Genomic DNA, 17,980 nt, shown 5'->3' with positions numbered 1-17,980 from the left:
TTCTGCTACAGAACTGGATAAACCAAGAGCCTGTACTTCCTCTCAGCATCCTTACCCGTGAAATGGAGCCTCAGGGCGAGTAACAAGAATAAAGCAGGGAACCTGATCCATGTGGTGGACCAGCGATCCTGGAACACTGCCTCAAGTGAGGCAGGCGACTAGCCAGCAGGTGACATCCAGGCGGCCTCTCGCGACAGCGCGGGAAAACGGGGGGGGGGCGGGGCAACAGGAGGGGCGGGACCTCGCGGGGCGGGGCAACGCGGGGTGGGCCAACAGGCGGGCGGTGCACGGCGAGGGCGGGGTCTCTAGGGGGCGGGGCAGCTTCTTGGGGGCGTGGCCTCTCGCGGCGGGGCACCGCGGGGGTGGAGCGGCCGGTGTGCGCGTGGGCTCCTGGCCGGTGCCGGCTGTGGACGGGGTGGGCAGCGACCACGGCACTTCAGCCACAGCCCTGCTGCCTCAGCCGCCGGCCGCGCCTCAGTTGCTGAGAAGGGCCGGGCCCCACGCGGCCGGCCGGGAGCGACTTCGACGGCCTGGAGCCCCCGCCGCCCCCGCCGCCCCCGTCGCGGGCACCGACCTCTCCCAGGCCGGGGAGGGTGGGCGTCTCGCCCAACCGCCGCCTGGACTGCGTCCGCGGCAAGGCCATGCCGTCGCCCCCGGGGCGCCGCGCCCGCCTCATGTCCCCGGGCACCAGCCGGCCGTCTGCCGAGGCCCGGGAGGAGCTGCGGCGCCGCCTCCAGGACCTCATCGAGGGCAACCGGGTCATGATCTTCAGCAAGAGCTACTGTCCGCACAGCACGCGGGTAGGCGCGGCGGAGGGACCTTCCTGGGGACCCCTTCCTCCCTCCCGAGCCCCCCTGGGACTCGGCCCCGGGTTCCGGAGTGGAGGGGACCCGAAGCGAGGGCCAGGAGCAGCAGGACAGTCCGGCCGCTCGGCTCAGCAAGACTTGACTGAGATCTCTTAGCAAGCTGGGGCTTGGGGAGAGGAGTGGTAGGGAAGGGACGACGCCGTAGACGGCAGGGATGTAGCGAATCCCACTGGGGAGGGGGAAACCTCGACCAGGTCCCAGGGCCACCCTGAAGGTTATGGGGATGCTGTGAGGTCACTGGCAGACTTTGGATGTGACCTCGGCTTCTAGGGTCAGCAGGGAACCCAGCCTTATTTCTCTGGACAGACTGTACTCTAAGTTGAAAGAGCAGCGGCTTGGCAAGGTGCCTGTGGAGAATGCGCCTGTTTAAGATAGGGACTACCAGTGTGCTGAAATAGACTTCACGTTGTTAGAAAGTCCAGCCAAGGCCACCCAGGGAACAATGGGCAGCGTCCTTGTTGGGCCACGGGACGTGCTAGGCTGTGGTTTTCAAATGGGGGAGTTGATGCTGAAGCAGGCCTGAAAGAGCAGTCCGACGGGACGGACGGACGCTGAGGACCTTCAGGGGACACCTCCGCCTCACCTTGCCCTACTGTCCATCCCCACCCAGGATGATCGCTGCCGGAACGCATGTGTGTCGTTAAGCAGTACTGTGTTCTTTTGGAGTGTTGATGTAGACAGAATTGTGTATATTCCGCAGGTGCGTCTTAGAGGTGCATACAGGTTGGAGAAGGTAGTTGTGATTCATGGTTTTCTGTGCAGTGACGGCGCCCCGCGGTGAGTCATGCCACTGCTTACTTTGCCGTTCTAGTTTTTTTGTTCTTAGAAAACAGAACTGCTGTCAAGGCACTCTTTCCGGTTCCTCCTAGCGCAGCTGGTAGGACCCTCCTGTTGATTTTTTGATGCTGAACTGCTGGGTGGTAGGGGACACCTGATTCCTGCCTTACTAAGGCAGTGTCCAGCGAGTTTGCCAATAGTACCAGTTTATCCTCCTCAGAGGTACCTGTTCATTGTCTTTTGTGCTGTTCTGGCAGTTGGGAAAAGCTATTTCATTGTGTTTTTACTTTTGCATTCCCCTGCTAATGGTCACATGATCTTGTTGGGTGATGTTCAAGTCTTCTGCCTATTTCACTGTGGAGTTGCTTTAATTTCTTTCTTTTTCTTTTTTTGTTTATGGAACTGATTTTTAGGTGTTCTCTGTGTCTTCTGAGTACTAATCCTTTAGTTGCAAAAACTGGAAAATCTTGTAGAGTTCCCTTTTCTTTCCACTGTCTTTGGGGAGTCTTGGTTAATCAGAGTTCATGAGTTGAATGTAGCTGGGCTAATCACTTGCATGCTTTTTGTGGCTTATTTAGAAAATCCCTCCGTATCTGGAGCTTACCCAGTCTTTTCCATGCTTGTTTGAATACCGACTCATCATCGAACAGGCTGGTACCTAGGTGTGGATCTGTCTTGGGGTCTGTTTTCTGTCAGTCTGAAAACATCACCTCTCTCTTTTTAAACATTTATTTGTTGTTACTTGTAAGGGCGATTTACAGCGAGAAGGAGAGAAAGACCTTCTGTCTTCTGCTTCAGTCCCCAAATGGTCGCCTCACCAGAAGCTAGGAGCCAGGAGCCTCCTCCAGGTCTTCCACAGAAGTGCAGGGTCCCAAGGTTTGGGCCACCTTCCTCTGCTTTCCCAGGCCATGAGCAGGGAGCTAGATCAGAAATGGAGCAGCTGGGACATGAACCCATATGGAATGCTGGTGTTTGGATATAGAGGATTAACCTGTTGAGCCACCATGCTCATCCCTTCAGTTTGTGTCTTATAAGCTTTCATTTATCGAATCACCAAGAGGTCATCTAACCAAACATGTACCTCCCAGCCCCTGGTGACCACAATTCTATTAATTTGAGTGTTTTAGGTACCTTTTTTGAGTGGAATCCTACAGCATCCCTCCTTTTATGCCCTGGCTTACTTCATCCATGCTGCAGCCTGTGTCTGAATGTTCTTGCTTTTTAAGGCTCAGTGGTAATAATTGTATGTAAACACAGTTAGATTTATCCACTCATCTGCAAAGGGACGCTTGACCTGCTTCCACTTTTGGGCTGTTGCTGCCGTGACCATGGGCGTCCTAATATCTGTTTGAGTCTCCATTTTTAATTATTTTAGATGTGTGTCTATAAGTGGAATTTTTGGCTTTCAAGGTGTTTCTGTTTCTTGGAGAAGCCATCCTTCTGTTTTCCTTAGTGGCTGCACTATTTTACATTCCCCACAACCGTATGTGAAGGTCCCGGCTTCCCTACATCGTGGCCAACACCTGGCATTGGGATTTTGAGAGGGGTTGTATTGAATCTGTAGATTGCCTTGGGTACTGTTGATATCATAATAACACAAAGTCTTCTACTCCACGAACATGCAGTGCTGTTTAATGATATCTTCTTTCATTTCTTTGAGCAGCATTTTATTGTCTTTAGTATGCAGGTCTTTTACCTTTCTGGTCAAATTTATTTTGCAGTATGTAATCCTTCATACTATGATAAACTAAATTTTTTCTTAGTTCTCTGCATTGTTTTTGTTAAGTTGTAGAAAAGCAGCTGGTTTTGTGTGTGTGTGTCTTAATTTTTCTATCTTGTAACTTTGCTGATGTATCTAACAGTTGGGATGTGTGTGTGTGCATGTGTGTGTCTGAGGTCATTATTGCTGACATTATACTGCCTGTGGACAGAGAGAATTTAGCTGATTTTCAAATTTGAGCATCCTTGTATATTTTTTTCTGCCTATTGTCCTGGCTAAGACTTGCAGTGCTCTGTTGGACAGTGGTACAAGTGGACGTCTTTGTGTTGTTCCTCATCTTAGAGAAAGTGCTTCTGGTCCTTTGTCATCACGAGTGATGTTAGCTGTGGGACTCTCATTTACGGCTTTAATGCACGGAGCTTGTTCCTTTGGTTCCAAGTTGGCTGAGCATCAGGATGTTGTAATTTGGTCCTCTAACTCTCTCTCCTTTGTGGAGGGGAATGGGGCCCAAGCGACTGCATCCCTTGACCATGGAAGAGGGAGTGATACAAGGGTAAGTAAAGAATGTCACAAGAATTTCTGTTGATTAATTAATTTTATTTGATAAACAGAGAGAAAGAGACAGAGAGTGGTGGAGAAAGCTCTCGCATTCACTGATTTACTTCCCAGATGTCTGCACCAGCTGAACTCAGGTCAGGCCTGCAGCAGCAGTCTGGAGCAAGTCCAGGTCTCCCACAGAGGTGGCGGGAACCCAAGTACATGACCCAGCACCTGCTGCCTCCCAGGATGTGTGTTAGTAAGAAGCTGGGGTTGGAACTAGAGCCAGTTCTTGAGCCCAGTCACTCCAACATGCAATGTGAGCATCTCAAGGCACATCTTTTTTTTTTTTTTCTTGTAAGGCCTTATATACTTGAAAGGAAGAGTTACAGAGTTACAGAGGAAGAAAGAAAGGAACAGAGAGAGGGAGAGGTGTATTCTTTTCTGATGGTATACTTCCCAAATGCCCCTGATGGCTGGGTTTGGAGTCAGGAGCTGCTTTTGGGTCTCCCACATGGATGGCAGGGGTTCAGAGACATGGGTCATCTTCTGCTGCTTTTCTAGTTGTTTAAGCATGCAGCTGGAACTCAAACCAGTCCCCATGTGGAATGCTTGTGCTGCAGGTTTCGGCTTAACGTGCTGTGCTCTGCTCTGCCCTCCCATGTGTGTCTAACTGCTGTGCCAAATGCCTAGACTTTCTGTCACTATGAAATATTCGCTTATTTAAAAGGCAGAGTGACAAAGATGAAGATCTTTAACTCCACAAATGGATGCAATGGCAATGGTTTGGCCAGGTTAAAGTCAGGAACCTGGAATTCCATCTGGTTCTGCCCATATGGATGGTTGGGGCCTTCATTTCGAGGGTACATTAGCTGGGAGCTGGATTGGAAGCGAGGCAGCTGGGACTGGAACCAATGCTCTGATATCACCCTTACAAGTGGATGACTTAACTGCACCTCAACGCTGGTCCTTCGTTCTACCACCTTAAGTGTAGCTCCTCCCTCACTGGCATTATCTAGGTTGCTGTAGGTCCTGGACTGATTCCTTGAGCTCTGATGGTGTTGTTCTGATCTGTTTCTATGGAGAAGCAGGGCCTGGAGCTTCCCAGTCCACCATCTTGCTGACATCACTTCCTGATGTTTTGTTTTTGAGATAGTTTTGCTGGCTGTGAAACTCTTGGTTACCAATTAAACTTTTAAAATTTTATTAAACATAGAATACATAATTGTACATATTTATGGGATGCAGAATAATGTTTTTATACATGTGCACATTGTGGAATGATCAAATAAAGAGAATAGCATATCAGTACTTCAGACATTCACATTAACATTTTGACAATTTGGCCAGCATTGTTCTCTGTGAGTAGTTGCCTTCTAATCTCTTTTTAAAATTTCCTTGTGTATGAAGAAACATTTTTCTTCTCTTACTTTGAAAGTTTTTTAATGTGTATTTTGTCAGCATTTTTATTATGATATGTCTGAGTTTATCACATTTGGAGATTTTTTTTGTGCATGTAATTTACTGTTTTTCACCCAATTTGGGATCTTTCCAGCCATTATTTGAAAGTTTCCTCTGTCCTTTTGCTCTGGGGTGCATACTGTCTGGGTTGGTCTGTTCAGGCGTCCCACGCTTCTCAGAAGTGGTGTCCTTTGATTGCTGAATTTCTATCGATCCTAGCTCAGGTTCACTGGTTATCCTGCCAATTCAAATCTGCACAGGTATTGTACTTTTCAACTTCGTAATTTTCATTTTTTTAAATATAATTTCTATCTATTTAGATTTTTCTTTTGGGTGAGATAGTGCCAGCCTAGCTTCCTACTCTCTTTAAGCACAGTTTCTTTTGAGTTCTGTTAGCTTACCTATAATGGTTACTTTGTCAGTTAAACAGAACAGCTTAGCTATGTCAGAAACCTTCTCTGTTTCCTGCCTGTTTTCCTGGGTGTAGATTACACTTGCGTTTCTTTGTATGTCTGTCTTTTTGTTGTTAACAATTGGGGCATTTTATGAGACATATTTTAATAATTGTAGTAAATTTGCTTGTTTCTGCCCCTGGAGTGAATTGGCTGGGTTATTATAATATAATAAGGGAAGCTTATTTTCACCCCAAGATGGCATCGCTCCTCAGAAGGTGCAGCCTTGACTTAGCACAGGGGTCCTGTGCACAATGACAGGGCATTGACCAAGATCCTGTCCGCCTGTTGCTGTTGACCACTTCACGCTGCCCGTCTGCAGGTGCAACAGCTGCATGTTAGGCCCCGCTAATTGCAAGGTGATTACTCCATCGTTTTTGACAATGCCTTGGGTGTAAATTGTTCCACACTGTGATCCAATTAAATCTGGGGCTCTTTGCAGCATGAAGACTTCGAGGGAAGTCTTCAAAATTTACTCTGGCCTAAGGCGGGCTGTTCTTCTGTCTTTCTCTAATTTTCTCTGGCGACCTGGCTGCTAGCATCCTATCGTGGTCATGCTTAGTTAAAGGGGAGCCCCTACAGGGCCGGGCCGGGCAGGGTGGGGTGCAGGCTGTACCTCAAGTGCCACAGAGACTCCTAGTTCTAACTGAGATTTAGTCGATTTTCTTGAATGTTTTTAGTTTACTGAATCCCCTTAGGAAATTTCCAGAGACTTTAAGTAGCTGTCTATAAATAACTTGCACCAGCCGTGGATGTTTCTCCAGGGTTCTGTCTTGAGGGCTGAGGGCAGGGAAAGGCTCTAAGTACTGTGGTGAAAAATGGGTTTTAAAAGTCAACCGTGACTAGTTTTTAGAACCAGAGGGGACACAGTTCATGCCAAGAGAACTCTTAGGGTGTTGCTGAGAAATTCCAGTGGTGAGTGTTGGCAGCTCAGATTAAGATAGTAACTGTGGGAACCAGAAAGGTGAACCAGTGCTTGTTAAGTGGATGGGGGGATTAGTGTGGGATGGGAAGGTGCTGCCTGAGCCCGGTGCATTACAGTGATTGCCAATCTTTACAGGTTGTTGAAACATCCAGTCTGCAACTGGCTGGCTCCTGCATGCCTGCATGCATTCCACGAGGTGCCCACACTGCCATTCCTTGCAGCTGGTGAATGGTGCTGTGGGTCAAACTGTCGCTTCGTCTGTTTTCCTCCTGCAGGAGAGGGGTTGTGTCTTATTCGTTGGTTCATCTCCAGAACTTAGGACAGTGACATCCCAGTCTAGGTCGTTGGTGGCCAAAGGAAATTGAGTGATTTAATGATCGTTGAGAGGACACAGAAAGAACAGCGTGGAAGGAGCTGTGTTGTGTCTGAACTTATTCCCTCTGAGGTGCTTGTGGGACATATGGGAGCCTGTCTCGGGTTCCGAAAAGAGGTGTGGGTAAATAGTGTAGATTTAGGGGTCAGAAGGAGACCTGGTTTGTCAAGGGTGGCAAAGAGACGGTGGGCTGAGCTTATTCTAGAACAATGCGTAGAGCAAAGTAAGAAAACCTAGGCCAGCAGTTGTGTCCCTGAAGCTTTAGGACTGCCCTGTTACTCTTCCCATTTTTTTAAAAGATTTATTTATTTTTATTACAAAGTCAGAGATACAGAGAGGAGGAGAGACAGAGAGGAAGATCTTCTGTCCGATGGTTCACTCCCCAAACAGCCACAATGGCTGGAGCTGAGCCAACCCGAACCCAGGAGCCAGGAGCTTCTTCTGGGTCTCCCACGTGGGTTTAGGGTCCCAAGTTTTTGGACCATCCTGGACTGCTTTCCCAGGCCACAAGCAGGGAGCTGGCTGGGAAGTGGGGCTGCTGGGATTAGAACTGGCGCCCATATGGGATCCCGGTGCGTGCAAAGCGAGGACTTTAACCACTACTCTATCATGCGGGCCCACTGTTTCAATTTTTCATAGCTGTTGAATCTTTTGTGAGAGTGAGCCTCAGCAAACTTTTGTTACAGGTTAAAGAACTCTTTTCCTCTTTGGGAGTGGACTACAACATCTTGGAGCTTGATCAGCTTGGTAAGTAGGACGCTTGGTTCATATTAGTTGTGATAAATGTCAGCTAGAAGGGCCACTTTCCTTGTCCCTGCCCCGTTCACTTTGCTCTGGTCTGTTGGAATTGAAGGAGCCTTTTTTTTTTTTTTTTTTATTCAGCCATGTGGAAAACGAATCCTTATGACAAACAACTTGATATAGACTTTTTATTTATTTATTTTTCATGTTTGAAGGAAGGGAGTGGGAGGAAGATGTATAAACTTCTAACTGGGAAGTATTTGTGGCATTTCAGATGTAATCTGCCAGCTTTGTAGCAACACAGATTAAGCCATAATAAACGGAGAAGATTCATTCCTGTCGCCTGATTGTGCCACCTACGAGCAGGAACACTCTGTGTCTTGGGGCTTTGAATCCTTGTTACCCACAGGTCTGACTGTGCACCTCACACACACACAATGTGTCTCTGCCTTCATAGCCTCGTTTTTTGCTTACACTTACTGTATTGATTTGTTTTTATTCATTTGAAAGGCAGAGTAACACAGACACACACACACACACACACACAGACACACACACAGGAGCCTTCCATCTCCTGGCTCACTCTCTAAATGCCCGTAACATCCAGGAGCCAAGAACTACATCTGGGTCTCCCACATGGGTGGGAGCACCCCAAGTACTTGGACTATCACCTGCTGCCTCCCAGGGTGTGAATTAGCAGGAACCTGGAGGCAGGCCTGCGTGATTTTAGGAATAGAAGGTAAGCTTTGGGTTATGATCATACGGATATTTTTCTAATGCAATTGCAGGAAGTATTCTCTGGCTTCTTACTGTTGTAGCAGTGTTCACCTTGATACTTCGTCTTCAGAGAGTATCCTCATGTATTTATCATGACACAGTCATTGAGCTATTTAGCAAAGTCTAATTTAGAGGGGTTTATTTTTAGGACAAATTAGTAGACTGATCTTTATTTTTTAAGGTTTGTTTATTTGAAAGGCAGAATGACAGAGAAGAGAGAGAGAGAGACAGAGAAAGAGAGAGATCTTCTTTCTGCTGTTTCATTCCCCAAATGCTCCCAACATTTGGGGTTGGGCTAGACTCAAGCCTAGAGCCAGAAATTCCATCCATATGTCTCAGGTTGAATGGCAGTGACTCAACCACTTGAGTTACTATCCCAGGATGTGTCAGCAGGAAGTTGGACTGAAAGCAGAGTAGCCAGGATTCAAATCTAATAGGGAATTTGGGCCTTCCAAATGATGACTCTGTACCATAATGCCTGCACATGGATTTTTATTTTATTATTAAGAGTTATTTATTTTTCATTGAAAAGGCAGATTTATGGAGAGAAGGAAAGACAGAAACATCTTCCATCTGTTGATTCACTCCCCAAATGGCCACAATGGCAGGAACTGAGCCAGTCCGAAGCCAGGAGCCAGGGGCTTCTTCCAGGTCTCCCATGCAGATACAAAGTCCCAAGACTTTGGGTCATCCTCCACTGCGCTCCCAGGCCACAGGCAGGGAGCTGGATGGGAAGTGGAGCAGCCAAGACATGAACCAGCACTCATGTGGGATCCTGATGCTTATAAGGTCAGGATTAGCCAACTGAGCTACCACAGTGGGCCCACCCATGGTATTTTTAAAGTTTGTTTTGAAGCAATGTTGAGCTGGCACTGTGGCATAATAAGTTAAACCTTCATCTAGCATTCCATATGTGTGCTAATTTGAATCCTGGCTGCCCTACTTCTGATCTGGCTCCCTGCTTATGACCTGGGAAAGCAGCAGAGGATGGCCCAAGACTCCCTTGTATGCCTGTAGTGGAAGAAGTTCCTGGTTCCCTGCTTCAGACCAGCCCAGTTCCAGCTGTTATGGTCATTTGGGGTGTGAAGTAATGGATGCAAGATTGTCTTTCCCTCTTTCTCTGTAACTCTTTCAAGTAAAATAAATAAACCTTAGAAAAAAAGAAGAAGGGGGAGGGTGTTTTACCCTGCTGAGTCATCAGCTCATACAGTTACACAGTTGTAGACGTGGACATGTAGGTGAGCATTTGATTGCTGCAACACTTCATTTTGACTAGCCAAGATCTGGAAACATTTTCAGTGGCTTTTGTTTATTTTTAAGACTTATATTTATTTGAAAGGCAGAGAGTTAGAGAGACAGAGGAAGATTTTCCATCTACTGGTTTACTTCTGGAATAGCCGCAAGGGCCGGAGCTAAGCTGACCTGAAGCCAGAAAACAGGAGTTTCTTCTGGGTCTTCCACATGGGTACAGGGGCCCGGGGCTTTGGACCATCTGCTGCTGCTTTCCCAGGATCTAAGCAGGGAGCTGGATGAGAAGTGGAGCATCTGAGACACGAACCGGTGCCCATATGGGATGCTGGCACCACAGGCAGAGACTGCACCACTGGATTGGCCTCTTTCCTTGTTTTATATTGATTCTTTTATTCTTCAGACGATGGGGCCAATGTTCAGGAAATGCTGTTAGAAATCACCAATCAGAAGACTGTGCCCAATATTTTTGTGAACAAAGTACATATGGGTGGATGTGACCGGACTTTACAGGTAAGAAGAGGATTATATAGTCCAGAACACTGTTTGTTCACATGTTAATAAATCCCGAAAACTGGGAGAAAATGGCTTTCAGGGGTCTATTCACTTGTCTTCTGATAGTTGTCAAATGGAAGGCCTATAAAATGGTGTCAGATGATCTTGGTTACTTAAAGGGAGGTTAGTTTTTCTGCCAACATATACTTGGGAAGCTAGGGTGGAGGTTTCTAGGTGAGTTCAGGAGTACTAGCAGGTGGGCCAACCTGGAGACAGCCCAGATCTCCTGTCCCAGCAGGGAAGGGACTGGGGATGTTTTTCTGGGCATATAAGTCAGTGCAGACATTCTTACCTGGAGTGGTTGGAATCTCTCTGAAGCCTGCCTGCCTTTGACCTTTGGTGAAAGCCTTTTGATTTCACTGGCTCCTGGCATGCTTGTTATGTGCTTGGTATGTGTGTGCAAATGATAGAAACCAGTGGTTGGTAATATTTGAAATTTTATTATCAAATCTATTTGTGGGGAAAATGATGCTTTCTGCACTGTATGCGAATCTGTGACCAGCATCATTACCTGTAAATGCCTGCTGTGTTAGTCCTAGAGGCTGGAATCCAGTTTACATGGAGACAGGTACTGTCACAATATGCCCAAAACCCCTTCTGAAGTGCTGGACTTGCTGGTGCCAACCAAGAAAAGGCTGTCGGAGATGAAACATGGAGGTGCTGACCCAGCAGTTCCATTTCAACACTGACAGGTGTTGCCTCGGATGGCAAGCCAATAGGAGTTGCTGTTTCCTGAGGGCGCCTCACAGTGTAGAGGCCATGAGAGTCCCTTTTCAAATGTCCCAAAGCCAGCTTGGATACTCTTCTTCCGCAGGCCACATGGCACCTGCCAAGCTCCCTTCATCACCTGGAACTTGTGGTGCTTCTCAGAAAGGTCTGGTCCGAGTATGATGTTCCCAATAGCTGCATAGTGGGATGGAACAAACGACTTTGCATAGAGAAAGCTGTTGCCAAACCACAGTTTTGAACTGCCAACCTCATCTAAGATACTTCTCATCTCGGGGAGGACCACATGAACATGGTACAAACCAGTCGCTGACCATGGCCAAAGGAAAAAGCAAGAAGTCTGAGTCGTGCAGCAGTTCCAGCAGCACAGCTTCGAAATTCTATTTACTTTATGAGAAAGCATGACAAGATTACTGATGAGGCTTAAGGATTGTTTTCAAATTACGGACTAGTACAGGTGAATGAGGATCTTGGAAAATGACATATGTGGTTGGTTCATTGCACTTGAGAATACTTTCAGTGATTCAATGAAGGGAAATGACCTTGTCTGACAAATACGAAGCCACACCCACTTTGGGCCCTTTGACACAGGCCCAGCTATAGTTCAGAATGGACAGTAAATACGTGTTGTGGCAACCAATGAGTTGGGGCCTGTTTGAGTAGCATGCAGATGAATTTACAGTGCCAACTCAGAGGAGTTACAGATTGTTTCTAAGATTTTTTTTTTCTCCAAAAGAAGTTCATGCTGATTGAACACAGGTTGCAGATAAATAGTTTGAAAATGGTAAATCATGCTGTATTCTTTCCTTCTTCCCTCGCCCCCCAACAAAATTGTAGGCGCATAAGAACGGCTTATTGCAGAAGATCCTTCAGGAAGACTCAGCCTATGATTATGACCTCATTATCATCGGTGGTGGCTCTGGTGGCCTCTCGTGTGCGAAGGTATGGACACAGAGAGGAGACTCGCAGATCTTTTCCTGACTGGCGTCATAAGCATTATTCCTGCAATTAGCAAATATATATATATATATATATATATATATGACAATTTTTACAGCTCTTTTAATTCAGAGGAAAGAGATTGTGATCACAGCAAAGAACAGTCTTTTCATTCGGGGGAGTGAAAACCTGGGGGTGTGTAAGGAAAAGGACAGGATCTTCGTATGTCAGTGTCTGTCTCTGTTTGTTTAGGAAGCTGCTGTTTTGGGGAGGAAAGTTATGGTGCTTGACTTTGTGGTCCCCTCACCTCAAGGCACATCCTGGGGTAAGTGCTGTCTCCGGGTTGTTGCTCTCTGCTCTTTTACATATATCCCTTGGTGTATATAATTTCGTTTGATCCTCACAGTAATCATACCATGTATAGTTAGCCTAATTCATCCAAGGAGAACCTGGGAGGTTATAGTTAACAAGAGGTGCTTTTGGAAAGATAACACGAAAAGAATTAAAGAAGATTTTTTTCAGAAAGAAAGAACAGTTCTCACCCCACTGCCATAGTGTTTTATAAGTACATGCTGGTATTTTCAGAGTCCGGGTCCCAGCATGAGCGCTGGCTGTGTCCTGCTCACTGCGGTTTACCAGGCACATTATTTTCTGTGTTTCTGCATCAGTCTCATGATTGAATTCATGGCAGCATGATGGCAAGTGGACTTAGCCTGACATCATCAGCCAAATTTGGTTTAATAAGGAGCACAGAGTGGGCCCAGCCCTGCCCAGCCCTGCCCAGCTTGCTGCCATCGATTGGTTTTACTCTGCAGTGAAACAGAATGTCTACTCCATGGAATACTACTCAGCTATTAAAAAAAACAAAATGCAGTTCTTTGTGGCCAAATGGGCCAAACTGGAAACCATAATGCTAAGGGAAATGAGCCAATCACAAAAGGTTAAATACCACATGTTTGCCTTAATTTAAGATGATATGACGTTATGTATAACATGTTATGTTTTGAATGTTATATGTTGTGTATAAACTAAAATTGAAGTATAGGTGAGGTGGTCACAGAAGGTGGCTGGGAACCCGCATTTACTTTTAACATATTGGTTACTCATTACTATGTCAATTAATTCCATAATGATGTAAATTTTTGCTGATGGTATGTTGGAGCTTTCAATTGACTGGGATGATACTCTGCTGGCTCTGTCATCAGACCAGAGAGGGTATACCTAAGAAGCCGTTGAACTTGACGGGACAATAAGATGCTGGACTCTATGTTTGGTATACGCTTGCAATGGGGAAATCTCAACTGAACTTGAGCTGTGGTTATGCAACAAGGTGGAGGAATCCACCATGGTGGGAGGGTTTGGGGAGGGGTGGGGAGAACCCAAGTATCTATGTAACTGTGTCACATAATACAATGTAATTACTGAAGTTAAATAATAAATAATTAAAAAAAAAAAAAGAAACAGAATGTAGGGAGATGTTCTGTTTGTACCTCAATGACCTGTCCCTTGCCTTGCCCTCTCTTATGCCCTGAGTCACTCATCCTCTGGCCCCTCAGGTGTGGCCAACTTGGGGAAATGTGAGGAGACAGAAGAATGGAGGTGATGGCAGGTGGGCTCCGTCTTTCCTGTGATCTGGCCAGCTTCCTCTGGTCACTGCACTCATTCTGTCTCCCTGCCCTGTCACAGGCAGCTGCCACTGTCCCGCTCCTGTCCCCAGCTTGGGCTGCTGGTTTTTCTGCACCTGCTTTTCCTGCCTCTCCTTTGAATAGTTTCTCTATAGACTCCCTTCACTGACCCAGCTGTGAGTGTGTCTTCTCTTTCTTGCCAGAATCCTGAAGGATAGAATATAGAAATGATTTTTTTCATTCCAACTTGCTCAAAAAGTTTTAGCCTAGAATTTCATGTAGGAAAACTAACCAACCTTGATAGTCCTGGGATGTGTGGACACTGGCCTTTTCCCCTTCTCCTGCCCCTTTTCCTCTCTTTCTCCTCTCCTTAACCCTTTTCTGACCAGAAATGATCCACCTTATCCGGTGCACCTGGAAGAGACTGCAAGCAAAAAGGAAATGTTTGACTTGTGACTTGGGAAGACACACTCATGCATGATCTGTTTTGTGTTGTTCGAATTCAAAGTGGGTCTCATGGGCCCAGTGCAGTAGCCTAGTGGCAAAAGTCCTTGCCTTGCATGCACCGGGATCCCATGTGGGTGCTGGTTTCTGCTCCACTTCCCATCCAGCTCCATGCTTATGGGCTGGGAAAGCAGTGGAGGATGGCCCAATTCCCTGGAACCCTGCATCCACATGGGAGACCTGGAAGAAGCTTCTGACTGCTGGTTTCTGATCGGTTGAGCTCTGGCTGTTGCGACTACTTTGGGAGTGACCTGGCAGACGGAAGATCTTCCTCTGTGTCTCTGTAAAATCTGGCTTTCCAATAAAAAGAAATAAAATCTTCAAAAAAAAAAGTGGATGGTTAACACTAGGCAGCTTACAGGGACCAGAAGTTTGGTTCAGAGGAGGAGTCAGGGCTGGAGCCTGGCCAGCCAGGTGCCATCTTGACCCTTTCTGGAGGAGGTGCACATCTAGTGGGTCTCACACAGCTCTTACCTCTCCAGTGGAAGTTTGGGTTCTTTCCCCAGAAAACTTTTTTGGGGTAAAGAGTTGTCCCTATCATCATTTAAGCTTGTCATTCTCCACGTTTTAATGATATTTCACAAGTGTGTGAAATTATGCACACATGCACACATAAACAGACATGAAGAGAAAAGCTGCTGTTTTGTTTCTCAGGCCTCGGTGGGACTTGTGTGAACGTGGGCTGCATTCCTAAGAAATTGATGCATCAGGCTGCCCTTTTGGGACAGGCATTGCGTGACTCAAGGAAGTTTGGCTGGGAGTACAGTCAGCAAGGTGAGTGATGGCATAAGAAAATGCCGAGTGACAGAGAAGAAATAATGGGTTTGTATGATAAAGATTTGCCACTATATTTTTGTACTTAAGTTTGAAATCTATTTAAAAAACATTTGTTGGGAGCCAACTGCATGCCAGCAAGGTGTAAGGGACACAAAGCCGGACCCGCCGCTATGGGTCCCCTGTCTGTGTCAGTTACAGCCACGCCAGTGCCTGGTACAGAGAGTGAGAGATGAAGATCTTTATTTTCAAGTTTCTTTCAAGCCTAAAGAAAATGGAGTTCAGAGTATTATCAGTTTGATTTTATCTGTTACTATGATAGTATTTTCCATTTTATTGGTGATGAGATGTCTCTTTGGTTAAAGAAAGGTAGCAAGCAAGTTCTCCCAACAAGCTTTTATTGCCAGGGCTCAGAAGTAGACAGAAGGGCTACAGAGCCACTTATCATAAGCAGGATGTGGTCTGATGTGGGAGACAGGCAGAGAATCCACTTAGTGCATTGAGCCAGGGTTCTTCAGAAATTGCAAGTTATGAAAGCAATACAAAGGGATTGCATTTTTTTTTTTGCAACAAAACAAATGTACCTTTTGATTGCATTTTTCACACACTTTTTAAGTGCCCTCGTCATTATTAGTGCTGTTTTGAGCATTGCTTTGAGGGCATCTGATGCAGCTGTGAGGGAAGACTGAAGGGTGGAAGTTAAGGAAAGCTGGGACAAGGGGCCTGAGAGCTGCATCTTGAAGGCCAGAGAGAAGTGACATTGAAAGCTGAAAGCAACTTGGCCAAAACTATGGAGAGAAACCCTGCTGAACTGGGTGGGGACGGCAAAGGCGGGACAGACTGAGTGAGAAATGATTGGAGAAATGCCATTATGGAGGTGAGTAGATCTTGAAGGCCCTGCATTTTGCATTGAGAAGAGAACTGTAAGCAGGAAAGGTACAGGCAGCCCCATGTATTTCTGATCTCTCTGCTGATGTCCACCAAGCCCTTAGAAAGCAGAAGCGGGGCGAGGGGAGGACAAGTAAGGATAGAGGCTCCAGCAAAGACTGAGGTCGGAGTGGAGCATGCGAAATGGAATGAGAGACTGGGGCATGGATCTGGTGGGGCGCAGTATCACCTGGATGTGGGATGCCGTTCTCTGACTTGACTGGGGGCCACAGCCCTGTGCCATCTCTTCCCACACAGTGTTGATCCACTAATATGTACTTGTGCGGGTTTCAATGTCATGGGGGATTCTGATGCTCAGGTGATTGTGGTGATCAGGTGAGCGAGGAAGAGGGACTGGGTGTACCAGAGGGCAGTCCCTTGAGGTTTGAGGGCACCAGGAACTTTGGGAAAGTGGCTGGGCATGTACAGTTGGGGGTCACAGGTGTAAGCTGGGTGAATGTCTCCACCATTCAGCGTGGTGGAGTGCTGCAGGTCCAGCTAGGACAAGCTGGTTGTAGATGGTGGTTGCCTCATCATGAGGTTTTACTCTTCCTGGCAGTTAACTCCTGGGTAGCCTTTCATACTCCAGAACCTTCTCTATCAACTGGAGAGTCTGATGGAGTGCCCATCTTCCTGCTGGTACCTGCTTTGCTCTAGCGCATCCACCCAGTGCACACCAAGGACACATAGGAGGAAGAAAGCGCACATTTCTGAACACTGTGATAAAAAGATTGAAAATTTATGGTATAAATGATATATGATATAGAATAGAGGAGATTAAACTGAGAAATTCTAGAATTGAGTTGTGTTTATTTGCTTATAAGATAAATGTGTAAAAATCAATAGAAATCTTACATTATTGGCAATCATGAGTTTAGATAGCACATGATACTCGTAGACTGTTTTGGAGTAAATTTAACCAGGAATGTATTATGTGTGTGTGTGTGTGTATAAGGAGTATAAAGGCAGCCCAGAAATCTATTGTATTACAAGGGATATCTCAAGAATGTGAAGATATTTATCACAAAATTAATTTGTAAGTTTTATGTAAGACTAAGAAAAATCTGACAAAGCTCACACTGAATGAAAAACAACTATGTGAGAAAAGCCAAGGGAGGCCTTTACATCAACATTCAAGAAAGGGGTATGTATACGTCATGAGCAGTGAGAGTGACTGAGGTTGGCTGCAGAGCCCTTGGCGTCTGTCGTGTGCTGTGTCACACAAAGTGCCACCATTGGTTATGCTTCTCTGTGCAGTAGCCGTCTATTTCCTGCCCAGTAACACCTCATGTCCCTGGGTAAGTGGTGGGTATTTCTGGAGAGCGTTGGATGGCGCCAGCTATGACCCTGGGCTTGGGGCTGCCGCCTTGGCTTACGGATTTCCTGCAGGCACTAGGGGAGCCCCGGGCTGGTCTGCTGTCTTGTAAGCAGAGGTGCATAGAGGTTGGTGTGACCTTCAGAATAACAGCAGCAGTAGAGAACAATACAGTGTGGCTCGTGTTTGTTACATAATTTATCACGACAAGTAACATGTCCCTCACTGCTTTACCCTGGTGGCTTCTTTTCAGTGAAGCACAACTGGGAGACCCTGACAGAGGCGATTCAGAACCACATTGGCTCTCTAAACTGGGGCTACCGCCTGTCTTTGAGGGAAAGGGGTGTGGCCTATGTCAATTCCTATGGAGAATTTGTCGAGCATCATACTATTAAGGTACTGGTTGAATCTCTTGTCGTGTTCTTTGTCTTTACTTAACTACTGCTTGTACTTGAACTAGATTTCATGTTGTACTTTAAGGACTGTGGCACACACACACACAAACACACACACAGCAACGCATGTGTGTTTTCACCATTGTTCATTCCATGTCTGGTTAAAGTGAAGAAACTGTGTTTTAAAGAACTCTTAATGTTATTATTTGTCTTTGGTTTCATTACCATCTTAGAGGACGTATTTGAACATTTCGAAGCTAGAAAGACTTAAAAGATCAGAGCTTTGCAGTGAAACTCTTTTTTCTTTAATTTTTAATTAATATTTAACAGATTAGATACAACC

The 17,980-nt window shown here is 46.2% G+C and overlaps 1 protein-coding gene across 1 annotated transcript in view; it reads left to right on the top strand.

Moving 5' to 3' along the window:
* The first annotated feature begins 396 nt into the window (after positions 1-396).
* Positions 397-17,980, top strand: part of TXNRD3 (thioredoxin reductase 3) — a 43,216-nt gene continuing 25,632 nt past the window's right edge. The window contains exons 1-7 of the mRNA XM_058678937.1: positions 397-800; positions 7,798-7,858; positions 10,281-10,390; positions 11,996-12,100; positions 12,350-12,422; positions 14,881-15,000; positions 17,496-17,638. Of these exons, the coding sequence (XP_058534920.1) occupies positions 642-800; positions 7,798-7,858; positions 10,281-10,390; positions 11,996-12,100; positions 12,350-12,422; positions 14,881-15,000; positions 17,496-17,638 (771 nt within the window). The 5' untranslated portion in view covers positions 397-641. The remainder of the gene's footprint in view (positions 801-7,797; positions 7,859-10,280; positions 10,391-11,995; positions 12,101-12,349; positions 12,423-14,880; positions 15,001-17,495; positions 17,639-17,980) is intronic.

Source organism: Ochotona princeps, chromosome 21, assembly GCF_030435755.1.
Source record: "Ochotona princeps isolate mOchPri1 chromosome 21, mOchPri1.hap1, whole genome shotgun sequence".
Lineage (NCBI taxonomy): Eukaryota > Metazoa > Chordata > Mammalia > Lagomorpha > Ochotonidae > Ochotona > Ochotona princeps.
The sequence above is the reverse complement of the archived record's forward strand: the minus strand, read 5'-3'. Positions and strand labels throughout refer to the sequence as shown.